Source organism: Mobula birostris, chromosome 14, assembly GCF_030028105.1.
Source record: "Mobula birostris isolate sMobBir1 chromosome 14, sMobBir1.hap1, whole genome shotgun sequence".
Lineage (NCBI taxonomy): Eukaryota > Metazoa > Chordata > Chondrichthyes > Myliobatiformes > Myliobatidae > Mobula > Mobula birostris.
In genome coordinates, this window is record NC_092383.1 from 46,993,645 (window position 1) to 47,012,311 (window position 18,667).

At 44.6% G+C, this 18,667-nt stretch overlaps 1 protein-coding gene across 4 annotated transcripts in view; it reads left to right on the forward strand.

The window, feature by feature from the left end:
* cep152 (centrosomal protein 152) overlaps positions 1-18,667 on the forward strand; it is a 289,528-nt gene that overhangs the window by 109,368 nt on the left and 161,493 nt on the right. For 2 of the 4 annotated variants that reach the window (XM_072278504.1, XM_072278506.1), the window contains exon 5: positions 1,035-1,088. The exons of 1 other annotated variant lie outside the window; for it this stretch is intronic. In XM_072278504.1, coding sequence (XP_072134605.1) covers positions 1,035-1,088 — 54 coding nt within the window. Of the gene's footprint in view, positions 1-1,034; positions 1,089-10,835; positions 10,962-18,667 lie in introns of those variants that run through there. One more of the 4 variants, XM_072278507.1, reaches the window with a different exon arrangement.

Consider the following 18,667-nt stretch of genomic DNA (forward strand, 5'->3'; position numbering starts at 1 on the left):
ATTGTCACTTAAAGTGTAAGAGCCAGGATAGCAAAAGAACAAAGACTTGGGTATTACGTTCTGTAAAAAAAAACACTTGTGTGATGTAGGAAACAGGATCCTGAAAACAGAAGTGTGCTAATGCCTGGGTCAATATTAATGAGATCCCCTGCTCTTGGGATAATGACATGGAGCAATCTGTGTTCAGCTGAGGTAAGGTGTGTCCGGGGTTCAATGGTGAGGGAGCACACCCATCACGACTTGGATGCAGCCAGTTGAGCCATGGCTCTAAGATACTGGGGAGTGATCATGGTGACACAAGTTTGAAAATGTTAAACTTTATGGGGTATTGGCCCAGTGCAGGGTAGTGGAGCAGCAGGCTTTCAGAACTGCTCAAGTTTCAGCTAGAAAACGTTCACCTGCAGGAAGTGGTTTGCTCACTTACCAGGACTGACCACTGTATATTAGCTTTAGCAAGGTGTTGCATCTCAGGAGAGAGAATTAACTCCTGCTGACATTTGAAACAGTCTAAGTCCAGGATGCTTACAGGTGATTTCTGGAACCTTTTACTTCCAGAAGTTATCATTCTGTTCCAGGTTTAACAGGAACTGGGGCACCTATGGCTCTCTGCAGTTTAATAAGAACTCTCCCAAGCAGACGCAACACATTCAGTGCAGTTGTTTAAAGTTTTTTTAACTGCTAGATAACAGATGACTACCTAATTGCAGTGCCTTTCATAGGCAAGCCAGTACCATTTGAACCCGTGAAAAGTGGTTACCCAGAGGAATTGAAAAGGCAACAATTTACCCGAGTAAAAAACTGTGCAATAGTTGAGGAAGAATTGGTTAATATCGCATTATGCTTTTCCCTCCCAGGGCAAAATGAACCACCTCACACTTATCTGGGTTGAACTCCATCTGCCACTTCTCAGCCCAGTTTTGGATCCTATCGATGTCCTGTTGTAACCTCTGACAGCCTGTCACACTGTCCACAACACCCCCAACCTTTGTGTCATCAGCAAATTTACTAACACATCTCTCCACTTCCTCATCCAGGTCATTTATATCGAGGAACAAATTTGTAAAGAGATCGCTGACTGTCCAAGAGACGTAAGATTTTAACTTTCCTCATTTTGACTATTCTGTAAAACATATTTGACATATCCCATTCTGTAAAAGGACTAGATGGGATATAATTTGTCAAATGTGTTCAGGAAAGTTTATTTCATCTGTACATAGAAGTCCCGCGAGAGAACATGCAATACTGCATCTCCTATTAGGAAATGAGACAGGGCAGGTGATTGAAGTTTGTGTAAGGGGACACCTTGCATACAGTGATCACAATGCCATTCTTTTCAAAGTAATTATGCAGAAAGATAGGTGTGGTCTGTGCGTTGAGATTCTAATAGGCCAATTTTGATGGAATCAGAAATGATCTGGCAAGTGTGGATTGGGATAGGCTGTTTTCTGGCCAAGGTGTACTTGGAAAGTGGGAGATCTTCAGAAATGAAATTTTGAGCATATGAAGCTTGTATGTGTGCCAGGATAAAAGGTAAGTATAATAAGTTTAGGGAACCTCGGTTTTCAAGAGATATTGAGACCCTGGTTAAGAGAAAAAAGGAGGTGCATAGCAGGTGTAGGCAGGTGGAACAAATGAGGTGCTGATGGAGTACAAGAAATGCAAGAGAACACAAGAAAGAATGCAGGAAGGCTAAAAGAAGATATCAAGTTGCTCCAGTATAGACTAGGTGAAGGAGAATCCTAAGGGATCGTACAGATATTTTAAGAGAAAAATTGCAAGGGACAAAATCGTTCCTCTGGAAGACCAGAATGATTATCCATGTGTGGAGCCAAAACAAACTGGGGAGATCTTAAATGCATTCTTTGCATCTGTATTTACTCGGGAGATGGATACAAAATCTAGAGAGGTGAGGCAAAGCGGCATCAACTTCATAGACCCTTTACAGGTTACAGAAAAGAGTTGTTTCCTACCCTGAGGCAAATCAGGATGAATAATCCCCAGGGCCTGACAAGATGTTCCCTTGAACCCTATGGGAGGCAAGTGCAGAAATTGCTGGAGCTCTAGCAGAGATATTTAAAACATCATTAGCAATAGGAGAAATACCAGAGGACTGGAGGATAGTCAATGTTGTTCCGCTATTTAAAAAAAGGCTCTAAACAGAAACCAGGAAATTATTGGTGGAATGCAGCAGGCCAGGCAGCAACTATAGGAAGAGGTACAGTTGATGTTTCGGGCCGAGACCCTTCGTCAGGCATAACTGAAAGAAGAGATAGTAAGAGATTTGAGAGGGGGAGGTGGAGATCCGAAATGATAGGAGAAGACAGGAGGGGGAGGGAAGAAGCTAAGAGCTGGAAAGTTGATTGGCAAAAGGGATACAGAGTTGGAGAAGGGGGAGGATCATGGTACAGGAGGCCTAGGGAAAAAGAAAGGGGGAAGGGAGCCTAGAGGAAGATGGGAGCCTCCTCTGTTGTCAAGATGAAGCCACACTCAGGTTGGAGGAACAACTTATATTCCGTCTGGGTAGCCTCCAATCTGATGGCATGAACATTGATTTCTCTAACTTCTGTTGATGCCCTTCCTCCCCTTTCCCCATCCCTTATTTGTTTTTATTTCCCCCCTTTTTTTTTCTCTCTCTGTCCCTCTCACAATCACTCCTTGCCTGCTTTCTAGCTTCCTTCGGGGTCCCCTCCCCCTTTCTTTCTCCCTAGGCCATCCCATGATCCACCCCTTTCTCCAACTCTGTATCCCTCTTGCCAATCTACTTTCTAGCTGTTAGCTTCTTCCCTCCCCCTCCTGTCTTCGCCTATCATTTCAGATCTCCCCCTCCCATTTACAAATCTCTTACTATCTCTTCTTTCAGTTAGTCCTGACAAAGGGTCTCTGCCTGAAACTTTGACTGTACTACTTCGTATAGATGCTGCTTGGCCTGCTGCGTTCCACCAGTATTTTGTGTGTGTTGCTTGGATTTCCAGCATCTGCAGATTTTCTTGTGTGACCAGGAAATTATTGGCCGGTGACACTGACATCAGTTGTGGGAACGTTACTGGAAGGTATTCTAAGGGGCTGGGTGTATAAGTATTTGGATAAACATGGACTGATCATTAGCATTAGTGGCTGGCCAATCAATTTGAAGAGAGAGAGCTTCGCACAGGTTGGAGAGAAGTGTTTAAAAAAGGAGCGTTTAGTGGGATTGGCACATTAGAATAGTGGGTATGACTGCGAGGCCAATTTTCGGTTCTGGGTGTCAGATGTGGTATGTCTGGGAGACTTCTGGCTTCCCTAATGGCCCACATTTACACCAGGTGCATTGAGCTGCAGCTCCTTAGAGACCGAGTTAGGGAACTGGAGCTGCAGCTCAGTGACCTATGGCTCATCAGGGAGAACGAAAAGGTGATAGGAGCTACAGGTAGTTTTGGCGCGTGGCCAAGTGGTTAAGGCATTGGACTAGTGATCTGAAGGTTGCGAGTTTGAGCTTCAGCTGAGGCAGCGTGTTGTGTCCTTGAGCAAGGCACTTAAATATGCTCCTGCATGTTTATAACCCAGCGGCGGCGGTTGGTGCAGTATGGACAAGACAAGATATTAACCCCAGGAGACAGATAAGTGGGTGACCATCAGGAGTTGGAAAGGAGGACGTCAAGTAGTGGAGAGCACCCCAGTGGCTGTCCCCCTTAACAATAAGTATTCCATTTTGAGTGCTGTTTGGGGGGGGGGCAGTGGGGAGCGACCTACTTGGGGGAAGCAACAGTGGCCCCGCTTCTGGCACTGAGTCTGGCCTGTGGCTCAGAGGTGAAGGGAACTGAAGAGGGCTGCGGGAATAGTGAACTCTATAGTTAGGGGGACAGATAGGCAATTCTGTGGACGCGAAAAAGTAGTAGTTGGCCTCCTAGGTGCCAAGGTTCGTGATGTTTCTGAGTATGTCCACAATATCCTAAATTGGTAGGGTGAGCAGCCAGAGGTTGTGGTTCATATTGGTACCAATGACATAAGTAGAAAAAGGGAGGAGAATATCCTGAAAGCAGAATACAGGGAGCTGGAAGGAAGCTGAGAAACAGGACCTCAAAGGTTGTAGTTTTGGGATTGCTGCCTGTGCAACAGGACAGTGAGTATAGGAATAGGATGAGGTCGAGGATAAATACGTGGCTGAAGGATTGGAGCGGGACAGGGATTCAGATTTTTGGATCATTGGGACCTCTTCTGGGACAAGTGTGACCTGTACAAAAAGGACAGGTTGCACTTGAATCCGAGGGGATCAATATCATAGAAATATAGAAAACCTACAGCACAATACAGGCCCTTCGGCCCACAAAGTTGTACCGAACATGTCCCTACCTTAGAAATTACTAGGCTTACCCATGGTCCTCTATTTTTCTAAGCTCCATGTACCAATCTAAAAGTCTCTTAAAAGACCCTATCATATCCACTTCCACCACCGTTGCCGGCAGCCCATTCCACACACTCACCACTCTCTGCGTAAAAAAACTTACCCCTGACATCTCCTCTGTACCTATTCCCCGCACCTTAAACCTGTGTCCTCTTGTGGCAACCATTTCAGCCCTGGGAAAAAGCCTCTGACTATCCACACAATCAATGCCTCTCATCATCTTATACACCTCTATCAGGTCACCTCTCATCCTCCATCACTCCAAGGAGAAAAGGCCAAGTTCACTCAACCTGTTTTCAAAAGGCATTCTCCCCAATCCAGGCAGCATCCTTGTAAATCTTATCTGCACTCTTTCTATGGTTCCCACGTCCTTCCTGGAGTGAGGCGACCAGAACTGAGCACAGTACTCCAAGTGAGGTCTGACCAGGGTCCTGTACAGCTGCAACATTACCTCTCGGCTCCTAAATCCAATTCTACGATTGATGAAGGCCAATACACTGTATGCCTTCTTAACCACAGAATCAACCTGCGCAACTGCTTTGAGCGTCCTATGGACGCGGACCCCAACATCCCTCTGATCCTCCACACTGCCAAGAGTTTTACCCTTATCCTGGCAGGGAGGTTTGCAAATGCTATTGGGGAGGGTTTAAGCTAGATTTTCAGTGGGGTGGGAATGGAAGTGAAGAGGCAGGGGATGGGGAGGTTGGAGCAGAAGTGGAGACAGCTTGTAGGGAGTTTGTGAGGAAGGGTAGGCAGATGTTAGAGCAAAGTTGCACTCAGCCTGATGGTTTGAAACATAGAAACATAGAAAATAGGTGCAGGAGTAGGCCATTCGGCCCTTCGAGCCTGCACCGCCATTTATTATGATCATGGCTGATCATCCAACTCAGAACCCCGCCCCAGCCTTCCCTCCATACCCCCTGATCCCCGTAGCCACAAGGGCCATATCTAACTCCCTCTTAAATATAGCCAATGAACTGGCCTCAACTGCTTCCTGTGGCAGAGAATTCCACAGATTCACCACTCTCTGAGTGAAGAAGTTTTTCCTAATCTCAGTCCTAAAAGGCTTCCCCTTTATCCTCAAACTGTGACTCCTCGTTCTGGACTTCCCCAACATCGGGAACAATCTTCCTGCATCTAGCCTGTCCAATCCCCTTAGGATCTTATACGTTTCAATCAGATCCCCCCTCAATCTTCTAAATTCCAACGAGTACAAGCCCAGTTCATCCAGTCTTTCTTCATATGAAAGTCCTGCCATCCCAGGAATCAATCTGGTGAACCTTCTTTGTACTCCCTCTATGGCAAGGATGTCTTTCCTCAGATTAGGGGACCAAAACTGCACACAATACTCCAGGTGTGGTCTCAGCAAGGCCTTGTACAACTGCAGTAGTACCTCCCTGCTCCTGTACTCAAATCCTCTCGCTATAAATGCCAGCATACCATTCGCCTTTTTCATCGCCTGCTGTACCTGCATGCCCACTTTCAATGACTGGTGTATAATGACACCCAGGTCTCGTTGCACCTCTCCTTTTCCTAATCGGCCACCATTCAGATAATAATCTGTTTTCCTATTTTTGCTACCAAAGTGGATAACTTCACATTTATCCACATTAAATTGCATCTGCCATGAATTTGCCCACTCACCCAACCTATCCAAGTCACTCTGCATCCTCTTAGCATCCTCCTCACAGCTAACACTGCCACCCAGCTTCGTGTCATCCGTAAACTTGGAGATGCTGCATTTAATTCCCTCATCCAAGTCATTAATATATATTGTAAACAACTGGGGTCCCAGCACTGAGCCTTGCGGTACCCCACTAGTCACCGCCTGCCATTCTGAAAAGGTCCCGTTTATTCCCACTCTTTGCTTCCTGTCTGCTAACCAATTCTCCATCCACATCAATAACCTACCCCCAATACCATGTGCTTTAAGTTTGCACACTAATCTCCTGTGTGGGACCTTGTCAAAAGCCTTTTGGAAATCCAAATATACCACATCCACTGGTTCTCCCCTATCCACTCTAGTAGTTACATCCTCAAAAAATTCTACGAGATTCGTCAGACATGATTTTCCCTTCACAAATCCATGTTGACTTTGTCCGATGATTTCACCGCTTTCCAAATGTGCTGTTATCACATCTTTGATAACTGACTCCAGCAGTTTCCCCACCACCGACGTTAGGCTAACTGGCCTATAATTCCGATTTGAGATGTGTCTACTTTAATGCAAGGAGTATCATAAACAAGGCCGGTGAACCAAGAGTGTGAATCAATATGTGGAACTGTCATTACAGGGACTTGGATGTGTCTGGAGCAGAATGGCTGCTGAGTGTGCCAGGCTTTAGATGTTTCAAAAACAGAGAGGGAGGCAAAACAGTTGAGGTTGTGCCATTGCTAATTAGGGGTAGTGTCATGGTTGCAGAAAAGGAGGAAGTCATGGAGGGATGGTCTACTGAGTCATTGTGGGTGGAAGTCAGAAATAGGAAAGGGGCAATAACTACTGGGTGCTTTTATAAACCCAATTGTGACAGGGATATTGAGGAGCAGATAAGGAAGCAGCTTCTGGAACGGTGCAATAATAATAGGGTTGATGCGTGGGAGATTTTAATTTTCCTATTATTGATTGGCATCTCCTTAGCGCAAGGGATTTAGATGGGGTGGAGTTTGTTAGGTGTGTTCAGGAAGGTTTCCTGACGCAATACGTAGATAAGCCAACTAGAGGAGAGGGTGTCCTTGATCTGGTATTTGGAAATGAACCTGGTCAGGTGTGAGATCCCTCAGCGGGAAAACATTTTGGAGGTAGTGACCACAACTCTATTTCCTTCACCATAGTGCTGCAGAGGGATAGGAGCATTAATTTGGGAAAACATTTAATTTGGGTAGGGGGAATATGATGCTATTAGGCAGGAACTTTGGAGCATAAATTGGGAGCAGAAGTTCTCAGGGAAATGCACAGCTGAAATGTGGCAAATGTTCAGGAAACATTTGCATGGCGTCTGCATAGGTTTGTTCCATTGAGGAACGGAAAGGATGGTCAGGTAAAAGAACCTTGGTGTACAAAATATGTAGAAAATCTAGTTATGAAGAAAAGAGAAGCTTCCAAAAGGTTCAAGAAACTAGGTACTGTTAGTGCTCTAGAACATTACAAGGTTGTTAGGAAGCTTGGATTTAAGAGAGCCAGAAGGGGGCATGAGAAGGCCTTGGTGAGCAGGATTAAGGAAAACCCCAAGGCATTTTACAAGTATGAGAAGAGCAAGAGGATGAGCCATGTGAGAATAGGAGCAATCAGGTGCGATAGCGGAAATGTGTACATGGAGTTGGAGGAGGTAGCAGAAGTACTTAATACTTTGCTTCAGTATTCACCAGTGAAAAGGACCTTGGCAATTGTGGGAATGATTTACAGCGGACTGAAGTGCTTGAGTGTATAGATATTAAGAATGAGGATGTGCTGGGATTTTGAAAAGCATTAAGTTAGTAAGTCACTGGGACCAGATGAGATGTACCCCAACCTACTTTGGGAAGTGAGGGAGGAGATTGCTGAGTCTCTTGTGATTACCTTTGCATCATCAATAGGGACGGGAGAAGTACTGGAGGATTGGAGGGTTGCAAATGTTCCCTTGTTCAATAAAGGGAGTGGAGATAACCCAGGGAATTGTAGACCAGTGAGTCTCACTTCAGTGGTGGGCAAGTTGTTGGAGAAGATCCTGAGAGGCAGGATTTATGAGCATTGGGAGAGACATAATCTGATTAGGAATAGTCAGCATGGCTTTGTCACGAGCAGGTTGTGCCTTATGAGCCTGATTGAATTCTTTTGAGGATGTAACAAAACACGTTGATGAAGGTAGAGCAGTGGATGTAGTGTATTTGTATTTCAGAAAGGCACTTGATAAGGTTTCCCATGCAAGGTTCCTTCAGAAAGTAATGAGGCATGGGATCCAAGGAGACCTTGCTTTGTGGATCCAAAATTGGCTTGTCCACAGAAGGCAAATGGTGGTTGTAGATGGTTCGAATTCTGCGTGGAGGTTGGTGTTCCACGGCGATCTGTTCTGGGACCCCTCTTCTGTGATTTTTTTATAAATGACCTGGATGAAGAAGTAGAAGGGTGGGTTAGTAAGTTGGCTGATGACACAAAGGTTGGGGATGTTGTGGATAGTCTGGAGGGTTGTCAGAGGTTACAGCAGGACAGCAATAGGATGCAGAACTAGGCTGAGAAGTGGCAGATAGACTTCAACCTGGATAAGTGTGAAGTGGTTCATTTTGGTAGGTTCAATTTAAAGACAGAATATAATATAAATGGTAAGACACTTAGTGTGGGAATCTAAGAGATAGGACACTCAAAGCTGCTGCACAGGTTACAGTGTTGTTAAGAAGGCGTGTGGTGTGTTGGCCTTCATCAGCCATGGGATTAAGTTCAAGAGCCATGAGGTAATGTTACAGCTATATAAGACCCTGGTCAGACCCCACTTGGAGTACTGTGTTCAGTTCTGGTTAGCTCACTACAGAAAAGCTGTGGATTCTATAGAGAGAGTACAGAGGAGGTTTACCAGGATGTTGCTTGGCTTGGAGGGCATACCTAATAAGAATAGGATGAGTGTACTTGGCCTTTTCTCCTTGGTGTAACCTGATGGAGGCGTATAGGATGATGAGGGGCATTGATCGTGTGGATAGCCAGAGACTTTTTACCAGGGCTGAAATGGCTAACACAAGGGGCCATAGTTTTAAGGTACTTGGAAATAAATACCGAGGGAATGTCAGGGGTAAGTTTTTCACACAGGGAGTGGTGAGTGCGTGGAATGCACTGCCGGCGGCGGTGGTAGAAGTGGATACAACAGGGTCTTTTAAGAGCCCCTTGGATAGGTACATGGAGCTCAGAAAAATACTGGGCTATGCGCTAGGGAAATTCTAGGCGGTCTCTAGAGTAGGTTACATGGTCAGCACAACATTGTGGGCCAAAGGGCCTGTAATGTGCTGTAATTTCTGTTCTGTGTTCTATGATCAAGGATAGTCAGCATGACTTTGTGCATGTTTGCTCATGTCGAACCAATCTTTTTTTTGAGGAAGTTACCAGGAAAGTAGATGAGCGAAGGCAGTGGATTTTGTCTACATGGACTTTAGTAAGGCATTTGTCAAGATCCCCCATGGGTGGCTGGTCAAGGAGGCTCAGCTGGTCGGCACTCAGGTAGAGGTAGTAAATTGGATTAGACATTCACTTTGTGGGAGAAGCCAGAGAGCAGCTTGATGACCTACAGCTTATTAGGGAAAGTGAGCAGGAGATAGATAGGAGCTACAGGGAGTTAGTCACCCCGAGGCTGCAGGAGTTAGATAAGTGGGTGACTGTTGGGGAAGGGAAGGGAAGAGCTCAGATGGTTGAAATGCACCCCTGTGGCTATCCCTCTCAGTAGTCATTATCTCATTTTGGATGCTGTTGATGGTGTGGGTGACCTGACACAGGATGACCACAGCGAGCGGGTCTCTAGTACTAACCCTGGTTCCGTGGTGCAGAAGGGAAAGAGGAGGATGAGGAATGCGGTAGTCATAGGGGGTTCCATAGTGAGGGGAACGGAGAGGAGGTTCTGTCAGTCTGATAGAGATACCCAAATGGTGTGTTGCCTCCTAGGTGCCAGGGTACACGATGTATCTGATCGGGTGCAGAGTATTCTGAAGGGAGCCAGAAATCTTGGTACACATTGGTACCAAAGGGAGGAGGTCCTGAAGAGAGAATTGAGGGAGTTGGGTAGGAAGCTGAAAAGCAGGACCTCCAGGGTAGTAATCGCAGGATTGCTGCCTGTGCCACGTGCTAATGAGCGCAAGAATAGCATGATCAGGCATATTAATGCGTGGCTCAGAGACTGGTGTAGGGGGCAGGACTTCAGATTCGTGGATCATTGGGGCCTCTTCTAGGGGAGTATGATCTGTACAAAGAGGATGGGTTACACCTGAACCCAAAGGGGTCCAATATCCTAGCAGGCAGGTTTAATAGAGCTGTTAGGGAGTGTTTAAACTAATGTGGCAGGGGGATAGGAACTGGAGTGATAGTGCTGAGGAAGCGGAAAACAGAAATAGATCAAAGATAATGTGCGACAGAGATTATAGAAAGAACAGGCAGGAGATGAGGCAAGTTGGCGGGAGGAGAAGATGGCGGTACGACGCAGCATGCGCGCAGCTCTCCGGTGAAATGATACCATATTTGTTAAATAGGGTACCATGCACAGTTCTGATTTGATGGAGACAGCTGTGAGAAGCATGGAGGAACATCTGGAGAAACTTCTGAAATGCCTGGTTCGCTGCCGCTGCTACTGTGCGATCGAGAATCTCTGGAGAGAAGGCCCCAAAATCCTCAGCTTTGCCTGCTGCTGGCGGCCGGGGCTGGGGTTGAAGTGCTTGGCAGAGATGGTGCTAGGTGCTCGGTGTCGGAGGGCTGGTCGGAGGCTCGAAGTTTTGGGACGACTCAGAGTCGGACTGTGGTCGGGCATGGCAGGGAGGGTTTTCTTCCTTCTCCCGTCTGCGTGAGATGTGGGGCTTTTGAAAGACTTTGAATTTTTTTTTATCGTGCCCATGGCCTGTTCTTCATCAAGTTATGGTATTGCTTGCACTGTTGTAACTATATGTTATAATTATGTGTTTTTTGTCGGTTTTTCAGTCGTGGTCTGTCCTGTGTTTCTGTTTTATCACACCAGAGGAATATTGTATCATTTCTTAATGCATGCATTACTAAATGACAATAAAAGAGGACTGCGTGTCCTCATAATCTAATCTAATCATCACAGCCAGTGGGATGAGTTACAGGGCAATAGAAGCGTGGTGCAGTTAAAACAGAAAGCAACAAATACTGGATTGAAAGTGTTATATTTGAATGCACACAACGTAGAAATAAAATGGACCATCTTGAAATTCAGGTACAGATTGCCAAGTATGATGTTGTGGCCATCTCTGAAACTTGGCTAAAGGATGGCTGCCATTGGGAGCTGAACACCCAAGGATATACATTGTATCAGAAAGATGGGGGTGGTGTGGCCCTATGTAGAAGAAATAATATTAAATCATTAGAAAGGGATATCATTAGGATCGGAAGGTGTAGAGTCTCTATGGGTTGAGTTAAGAAATGGTAAGGGTAAAAGGACCCTAATGACAGTTGTATACAGGCCTCGAAACAGCAGCCGGGATGCGGATTACAAATTACAGCAGGAGATAGTAAAGGCATGTCAGAAGGGCAATTTCATGATAATCGTTGGGGATTTTAACATGAAAGTGGATTGGGAAAACCAGGCCAGTACTGGACATCAAGAGAGAGAATTAGTAGAATGTCTGGGCTGGACTGGAACCAATGTCTCAGGGGGAGCATTTGCTACTGTTGTTCAGGAGGATTTAACTAACGTGGCAGGGAGATGGGAATAAGTGCAGAGAGACAGAGGGGTGTAAAATGAGGGTAGAAGCAAAAAGTAGTAAGGTGAAAAGTAAAGGTGGCACGCAGGCAAATCCAGGGCAAACTCAAAAAGGGCCACTTTTCAACAAAATTGTATACGGGCTGAGAGTGTTGTAAAAGCAAGCCTGAAGGCTTTGTGTGTCAATGCAAGGAGCGTTCGTAACAAGGTGGATGAATTGAAAGTGCAGACAGTTATTAATGAACATGATATAGTTGGGATCACAGAGACATGGCTCCAGGGTGACCAAAGATGGGAGCTCAACATTCAGGAGGAATAGACATGAAAGAAAAGGAGGTGGGGTAGCTTTGCTGGTTAGAGAGAAGATTAACGCAATAGAAAGGAAGGACATTAGCCGGAAGGATGTGGAATCGATATGGGTAAAGCTGCATAACACTAAGGGGCAGAAAATGCTGGTGGGAGTTGTGTACAGGCCACCTAACAGTAGTAGTGAGGTTGGGGATGGCATTAAACAGGAAGTTAGAAATGTGTGCAATAAAGGAACAGCAGTTATAATGGGTGACTTCAATCTACATATAGATTGGGTGAGCCAAAGTGGTAAGGGTGCTGAGGAAGAGGATTTCTTGGAATGTTTGCGGGATGGTTTTCTGAACCAACATGTAGAGGAACCAAATAGAGAGCAGGCCATTCTAGACTGGGTATTGAGCAATGAGGAAGGGTTAATTAGCAATCTTGTCGTGAGAGGCCCCTTGGGTAAGAGTGACTATAATATGGTGGAATTCTTCATTAAGATGGAGAGTGACATAGTTAATTCAGAAACAAAGGTTCTGAACTTAAAGAAGAGTAACTTTGAAGGTATGAGACGTGAATTAGCTAAGATAGACTGGCAAATGATACTTAAAGGGTTGACGGTGGATATGCAATGGCAAGCATTTAAAGATCGCATGGATGAACTACAACAATTGTTCATCCCAGTTTGGCAAAAGAATAAACCAGGGAAGGTAGTGCACCCGCGGCTGACAAGGGAAATTAGGGATAGTATCAATTCCAAAGAAGAAACATACAAATTAGCCAAAAAAAGTGGCACACCTGAGGACTGGGAGAAATTCAGAGTCCAGCAGAGGAGGACAAAGAGCTTAGTTAGGAAAGGGAAAAAAGATTATGAGAGAAAGCTGGCAGGGAACATAAAAACTGACTGTAAAAGCTTTTATAGATATGTGAAAAGAAAAAGATTGGTTAAGACAAATGTAGGTCCCTTACAGTCAGAAACAGGTGAATTGATCATGGGAACAAGGACATGGCAGACCAATTGAATATCTACTTTGGTTCTGTCTTCACTGAGGACATAAATAATCTTCCGGAAATAGTAGGGGACCGAGGGTCTAGTGAGGTGGAGGAACTGAGGGAAATACATGTTAGTAGGGAAGTGGTGTTAGGTAAATTGAAGGGATTAAAGGCAGATAAATCCCCAGGGCCAGATGGTCTGCATCTCAGAGTGCTTAAGGAAGTCGCCCAAGAAATAGTGGATGCATTAGTGATAATTTTTCAAAACTCTTTAGATTCTGGACTAGTTCCTGAGGATTGGAGGGTGGCTAATGTAACCCCGCTTTTTAAAAAAGGAAGGAGAGAGAAACTGGGGAATTATAGACAGGTTAGCCTAACATCGGTGATGGGGAAAATGCTAGAGTCAGTTATCAAAGATGTGATAACAGCACATTTGGAAAGCGGTGAAATCATTGGACAAAGTCAGCATGGATTTGTGAAAAGAAAATCATGTCTGACAAATCTCTTAGAATTTTTTGAGGATGTAACTACTAGAGTGGATGTGGAATATTGGATTTTCAGAAGGCTTTTGACAAGGTCCCACACAGGAGATTAGTGTGCAAACTTAAAGCGCACGGTATTGGGGGTATGATATTGATGTGGATAGAGAATTGGTTGGCAGACAGGAAGCAAGGAGTGGGAATAAACGGGACCTTTTCAGAATGGCAGGCAGTGACTACTGGGGTAACACAAGGCTCAGTGCTGGGACCCCAGTTGTTTACAATATATATTAATGACTTAGACGAGGGAATTAAATGCAGCATCTCCACGTTTGCGGATGACACGAAGTTTGGCACAGTGTTAGCTGTGAGGAGGATGCTAAGAGGATACAGGGTGACTTGGATAGGTTAGGTGAGTGGGCAATTTCATGGCAGATGCAATTTAATGTGGATAAATGTGAGGTTATCCACTTTGGTGGCAAGAATAGGAAAACAAATTATTATCTGAATGGTGGCCGATTAGGAAAAGGGGAGGTGCAACGAGACCTGGGTGTCATTGTACACCAGTCATTGAAAGTGGTCATGCAGGTACAGCAGACGGTCAAAAAGGCAAATGGTATGCTGGCATTCATAGCAAGAGGATTCGAGTACAGGAGCAGGGAGGTACTACTGCAGTTGTACAAGGCCTTGGTGAGACCATGCCTGGAATATTGTGTGCAGTTTTGGTCCCCTAATCTGAGGAAAGACATTCTTGCTATAGAGGGAGTACAAAGAAGGTTCACCATATTGATTCCTGGGATGGCAGGACTTTCATATGATGAAAGACTGGATCGACTAGGCTTATACTTGCTGGAATTTAGAAGATTGAGGGGGGATCTTATTGAAACATATATAATTCTAAAGGGATTGGACAGGCTAGATGCAGGAAAATTGTTCCCTATGTTGGGGAAGCCCAGAACGAGGGGTCACAGTTTAAGGATAAAGGGGAAGCCTTTTAGGACTGAGATGAGGACAAACTTCTTCACACAGAGAGTGGTGAATCTGTGGAATTCTCTGCCACAGGAAACAGTTGAGGCCAGTTCATTGGCTATATTTAAGAGGGAGTTAGATATGGCCCTTGTGGCTAAAGGGATCACGGGGTATGGAGAGAAGGCAGGTACAGGGTTCTGAGTTGGATGATCAGCCATGATCATACTGAATAGTGGTGCAGGCTCGAAGGGCCGAATGGCCTACTCCTGCACCTATTTTCTATGTTTCTATGTCTGCGGAATGGCTTTTTAGATCACTCTGTTGTTGAGCCCACTTGGGTTTCGGCTGTGCTGGATTGGGTGTTGTGCAATAATTCGGAGGTGATAAGAGAGTTTAAGGTTAAGGATCCCTTAGGGAACAGTGATCACATGATCAAATTCATTTTGAAATTTGACAAGGAAAAACTAAGTTCCAGTATGTTGGTATTTCACTGGAATAATAGGAAATTGCAATGGCATTAGAGGAGAATGGGCCAAAGTTGACTGGAAAGGGATACGGGCAGGAAGGACAGCAGAGTGTGAAAAATGAGGGAAGTGGAAGACAGATATATTCCAAATAAGAAATTTTTGAATGGAAGAAGGACACTATCGTGGCTGACAAGTGAAGACAGAGCCAACGTAAAAGCAAAAAAGAGGGCATATAATGAAGCCAAAGCTAGTGGGAAGATAGAGGGATTGGGAAGCTTTTAAAAACTTGCAGAAGGAAACCAAGAAGGTCATTAGGAAGGAAAAGATGGATTATGAAGGGAAGCTGGTGACTAATATCAAAAAAGATATTAGAAGTTTTTTTTTAAGTATATCAAGGGTAAAAGAGTTGAGGGTAGATATAGGACCAATAGAAAATGACGCTGGAGAAATTGTAATGAGAAACGCGGAGGTAACAGAGGAACTGAATGCGTATTTTGCATCAGTCTTCACTGTGGAAGACATTTGCAGTTTACCAGACATTCAAGAGTGTCAGGGAATTGAAGTATGTGCAGTGAAAATTACGACTGAGAAGGTACTCGGGAAGCTTAATGGTCTGAGGGTGGATAAATCTCTTTGACCTGATCGAATGCACCCTTGGGTTCTGAAGGAGGTAGCTGGAGAGATTGCAGCGGCATTAACAATCATCTTAAAGAATCAACAGATTTCGGCATTATACTGGATGACTGGCAAATTGCATACGTTAATCTGCTATTTAAGAAGGATGGTAGGCAGCAGAAAGGAAACTATGGACCAGTTGGCCTGACATCAGTGGTTGGGAAGTTGTTGGAATGGATTGTTAGGGATGAAATTTCGGAGTACCTGGAGGCACATGACAAGATAGGCCAAAGCCAGCATGGTTTCCTGAAAGGAAAATCCTGCCTGGCTAACCTACTGTAATTTTTTGAGGAAATTTCAAGCAGGGTAGACAAAGAAGATGTGGTGTGCTTGGATTTTCAGAAGGCCTTTGACAGGAGGCTGCTAAGCAAGATAAGAGCCCATGGAATTACAGGAAAGTTACTAGCATTGGTGGTGCATTGGCTGATAGGCAGAAAACAGAGTGGGAATAAAAGGATCCTATTCTGTCTGGCTGCTGGTTACTAGTGGAGTTCCACAGGGGTCTGTGTTGGGACCGTTGCTTCTTTTCGATGTATGTCAATGATTTGGACTATGGGATTAATGGATTTGTGGCTAAATTTGCCAAAGATACAAAGATAGGTGGAGGAGCGGGTAGTGTTGAGTAAACAGAGAACCTGCAGAGAGACTTAGATAGTTTAGGGGAATGGGCCAAGAAGTGGCAAATGAAATACAATGTTGGAAATACAATGCACTTTTGTGGAAGAAATAAACTGGCAGACTATTATTTAGATGTGGAGACAATTCAAAAGGCAGAGATGCTAAGGGACTTGGGAGTACTTGTGCTGGATACCCCAAAGATTAACCTCCATGTTGAGTCGGTAGTGAAGAAAGCGAATGCAATGTTGGCATTCATTTCTAGAGGTATAGAATATAAGAGCAGGAATGGGATTTTGAGGCTCTATTTAGGCACTCGTGTGACCACACTTGGAGTATTATGTGTAGATTTGGGCAATTATTTTTAGAAAGGATATACTGACATTGGACAGGGTTCAGAGAAGATTTACAGGAATGATTCCAGGAATGAAAGGGTTACTGTATGAGGAATGTCTGGCAACTCTTGTGCTGTATTCCCTGGAGTTCAGGAGAATGAGGGGGGATCTCATAGAAACATTCCGAATGTTAAAAGGCCTGAACAGATTAGATATGGCAAAGTTATTTCCCATGGTAGGGGAATCTAGGACAAGAGGGAACGACTTCAGGATTGAAGGACGTCAATTTAGAACAGAGATGTGGAGAAATTGCTTTAGTCAGAGGGTGGTAAAGCTGTGGAAATTGTTGCCACGAACGGCTGTGGAGGCCGTCATTGGGTGTATTTAAGGAAGGCAGGAGAATGGGATAACTAGAAGAATTGGATCTGCCCATGATTGAATGGCGGAGCAGACGCGATTGGCACGAAAGGCCTACTTCTGCTCCTATATCATGGCCTTGTGATAGTAAAAGGTTCAAAGTTCAAAATTTCAAATTTAAAATATTCCAAGTAAAATTTATTATCAGGATACACACAGGGTACCAACTCTGAAATTCTTTTTCCGCGGGCATAGTTAGCAAATCTATAGAACAGTAACTGTAAACAGGATCAATGGACAACAAACTGTCGAAATGCAAATATAAATAAATAGCAATAAATAACAAGCTTGAAATAACAAGATAGAAGAGTCCTTAAAGTGAGTTTGTCTGTTGCGGAAACACCAGATGTAGAATAAGAGTAGTTATCCCATTTTGTTCAAGAGCCTGATGGTTGAGGGCTAGTAACTGTTCCTAAACCTGGTGGTGCGAGTCCTGAGGTACTTGTCCATTCCATCTGAAGATAGCAGCGAGTAAAGAACATGGCCTGGGTAGTGAGGATCTTTGATAATGGATACTGCTTTTCTACGACAACGTTTCATGTAGATGTGCTCAATGGTTGAGAGGGTTTTACCTGTAATGTACTGGGTCGAATGCATTATCTTTTGTAGGGTTTTCATCTCAGAGGCATTGGTGTTCCCATACCAAGCCATAATGCAGCCAGTCAGCATACTTTACAGCACACATCTATAGAAGTTTGCCAAGTCTTTAGATAAAATGCTGAATCTCCACAGATCCCTGAAGAAGTAGAAGCACTGTTGTGCTTTCTTTGCAATTATGTTTATATGATGAGTCCAGGACATGTCCTCTGAGATGGTGACACCCAGGAATTTAAAATTACTGATCCTCTCCACCTCTGATCTTCCGATGATTAGTAGCTTATGAACCTCTGGTTGCCCTTCTGACTGGAGGCCTATGACTAGTGGTTTGCCTCGGGAACTTGTGCTGGTCCTTTGTTGTTTGTCATCTTTGTCAATGATCTGGATGATAATGTGGTTAACTCGATCATCAGATTTGTGGATGACTGCAAGTTTGGGGGTGTGGTAGACAGAGGAAGGCTATCGTGGCTTGCATAAGGATCTACATCAACTGGAGACATGGGCTAAAAACAAAATGGCAGATGGAATTTAATACATATAAGTGCAACCGGTGGCACCAACTGTCTTGCACAGTGAACAGCAGGGCACTGAGGAGGAGTATGATAGAACAAAGGGATCTGGGAATACAGGTATGCAACGCTCAGGTTCTGTTGGCTGCGTAGGTCTAGGGAAGACATCTCTGGCCCCATCAAACGTATGATTTGAGGTACAAAACCTCCTGTTTGTGTGGATGCTGCGTGATGTGTCACCCTATTACAAATCAGTACCACGAAATAACAGACAGTATGCCATATACATTTAAACGATTTAGCTTTATAATTCTTAATTTGACTAAAGGGTTAGTAAAGTAAAACAAAAAGAAAAGGGTCCAGAGTTGGAGCTCACTGTTTTGATTCCGCTGCTCCTCCATCGATTTCCCCGGGCTTCGTCGACTTCCGGCACCACTCCAAGTCCACTCCTTTCTGTTGTCTACGACCTCTCAGTTCTGGCATTTTCTCTCTCCACCTTCCGCTGAACAAAAGACCTCACCTCGTTCTCAGGCACACAATAAGAAAAAATCATTCCC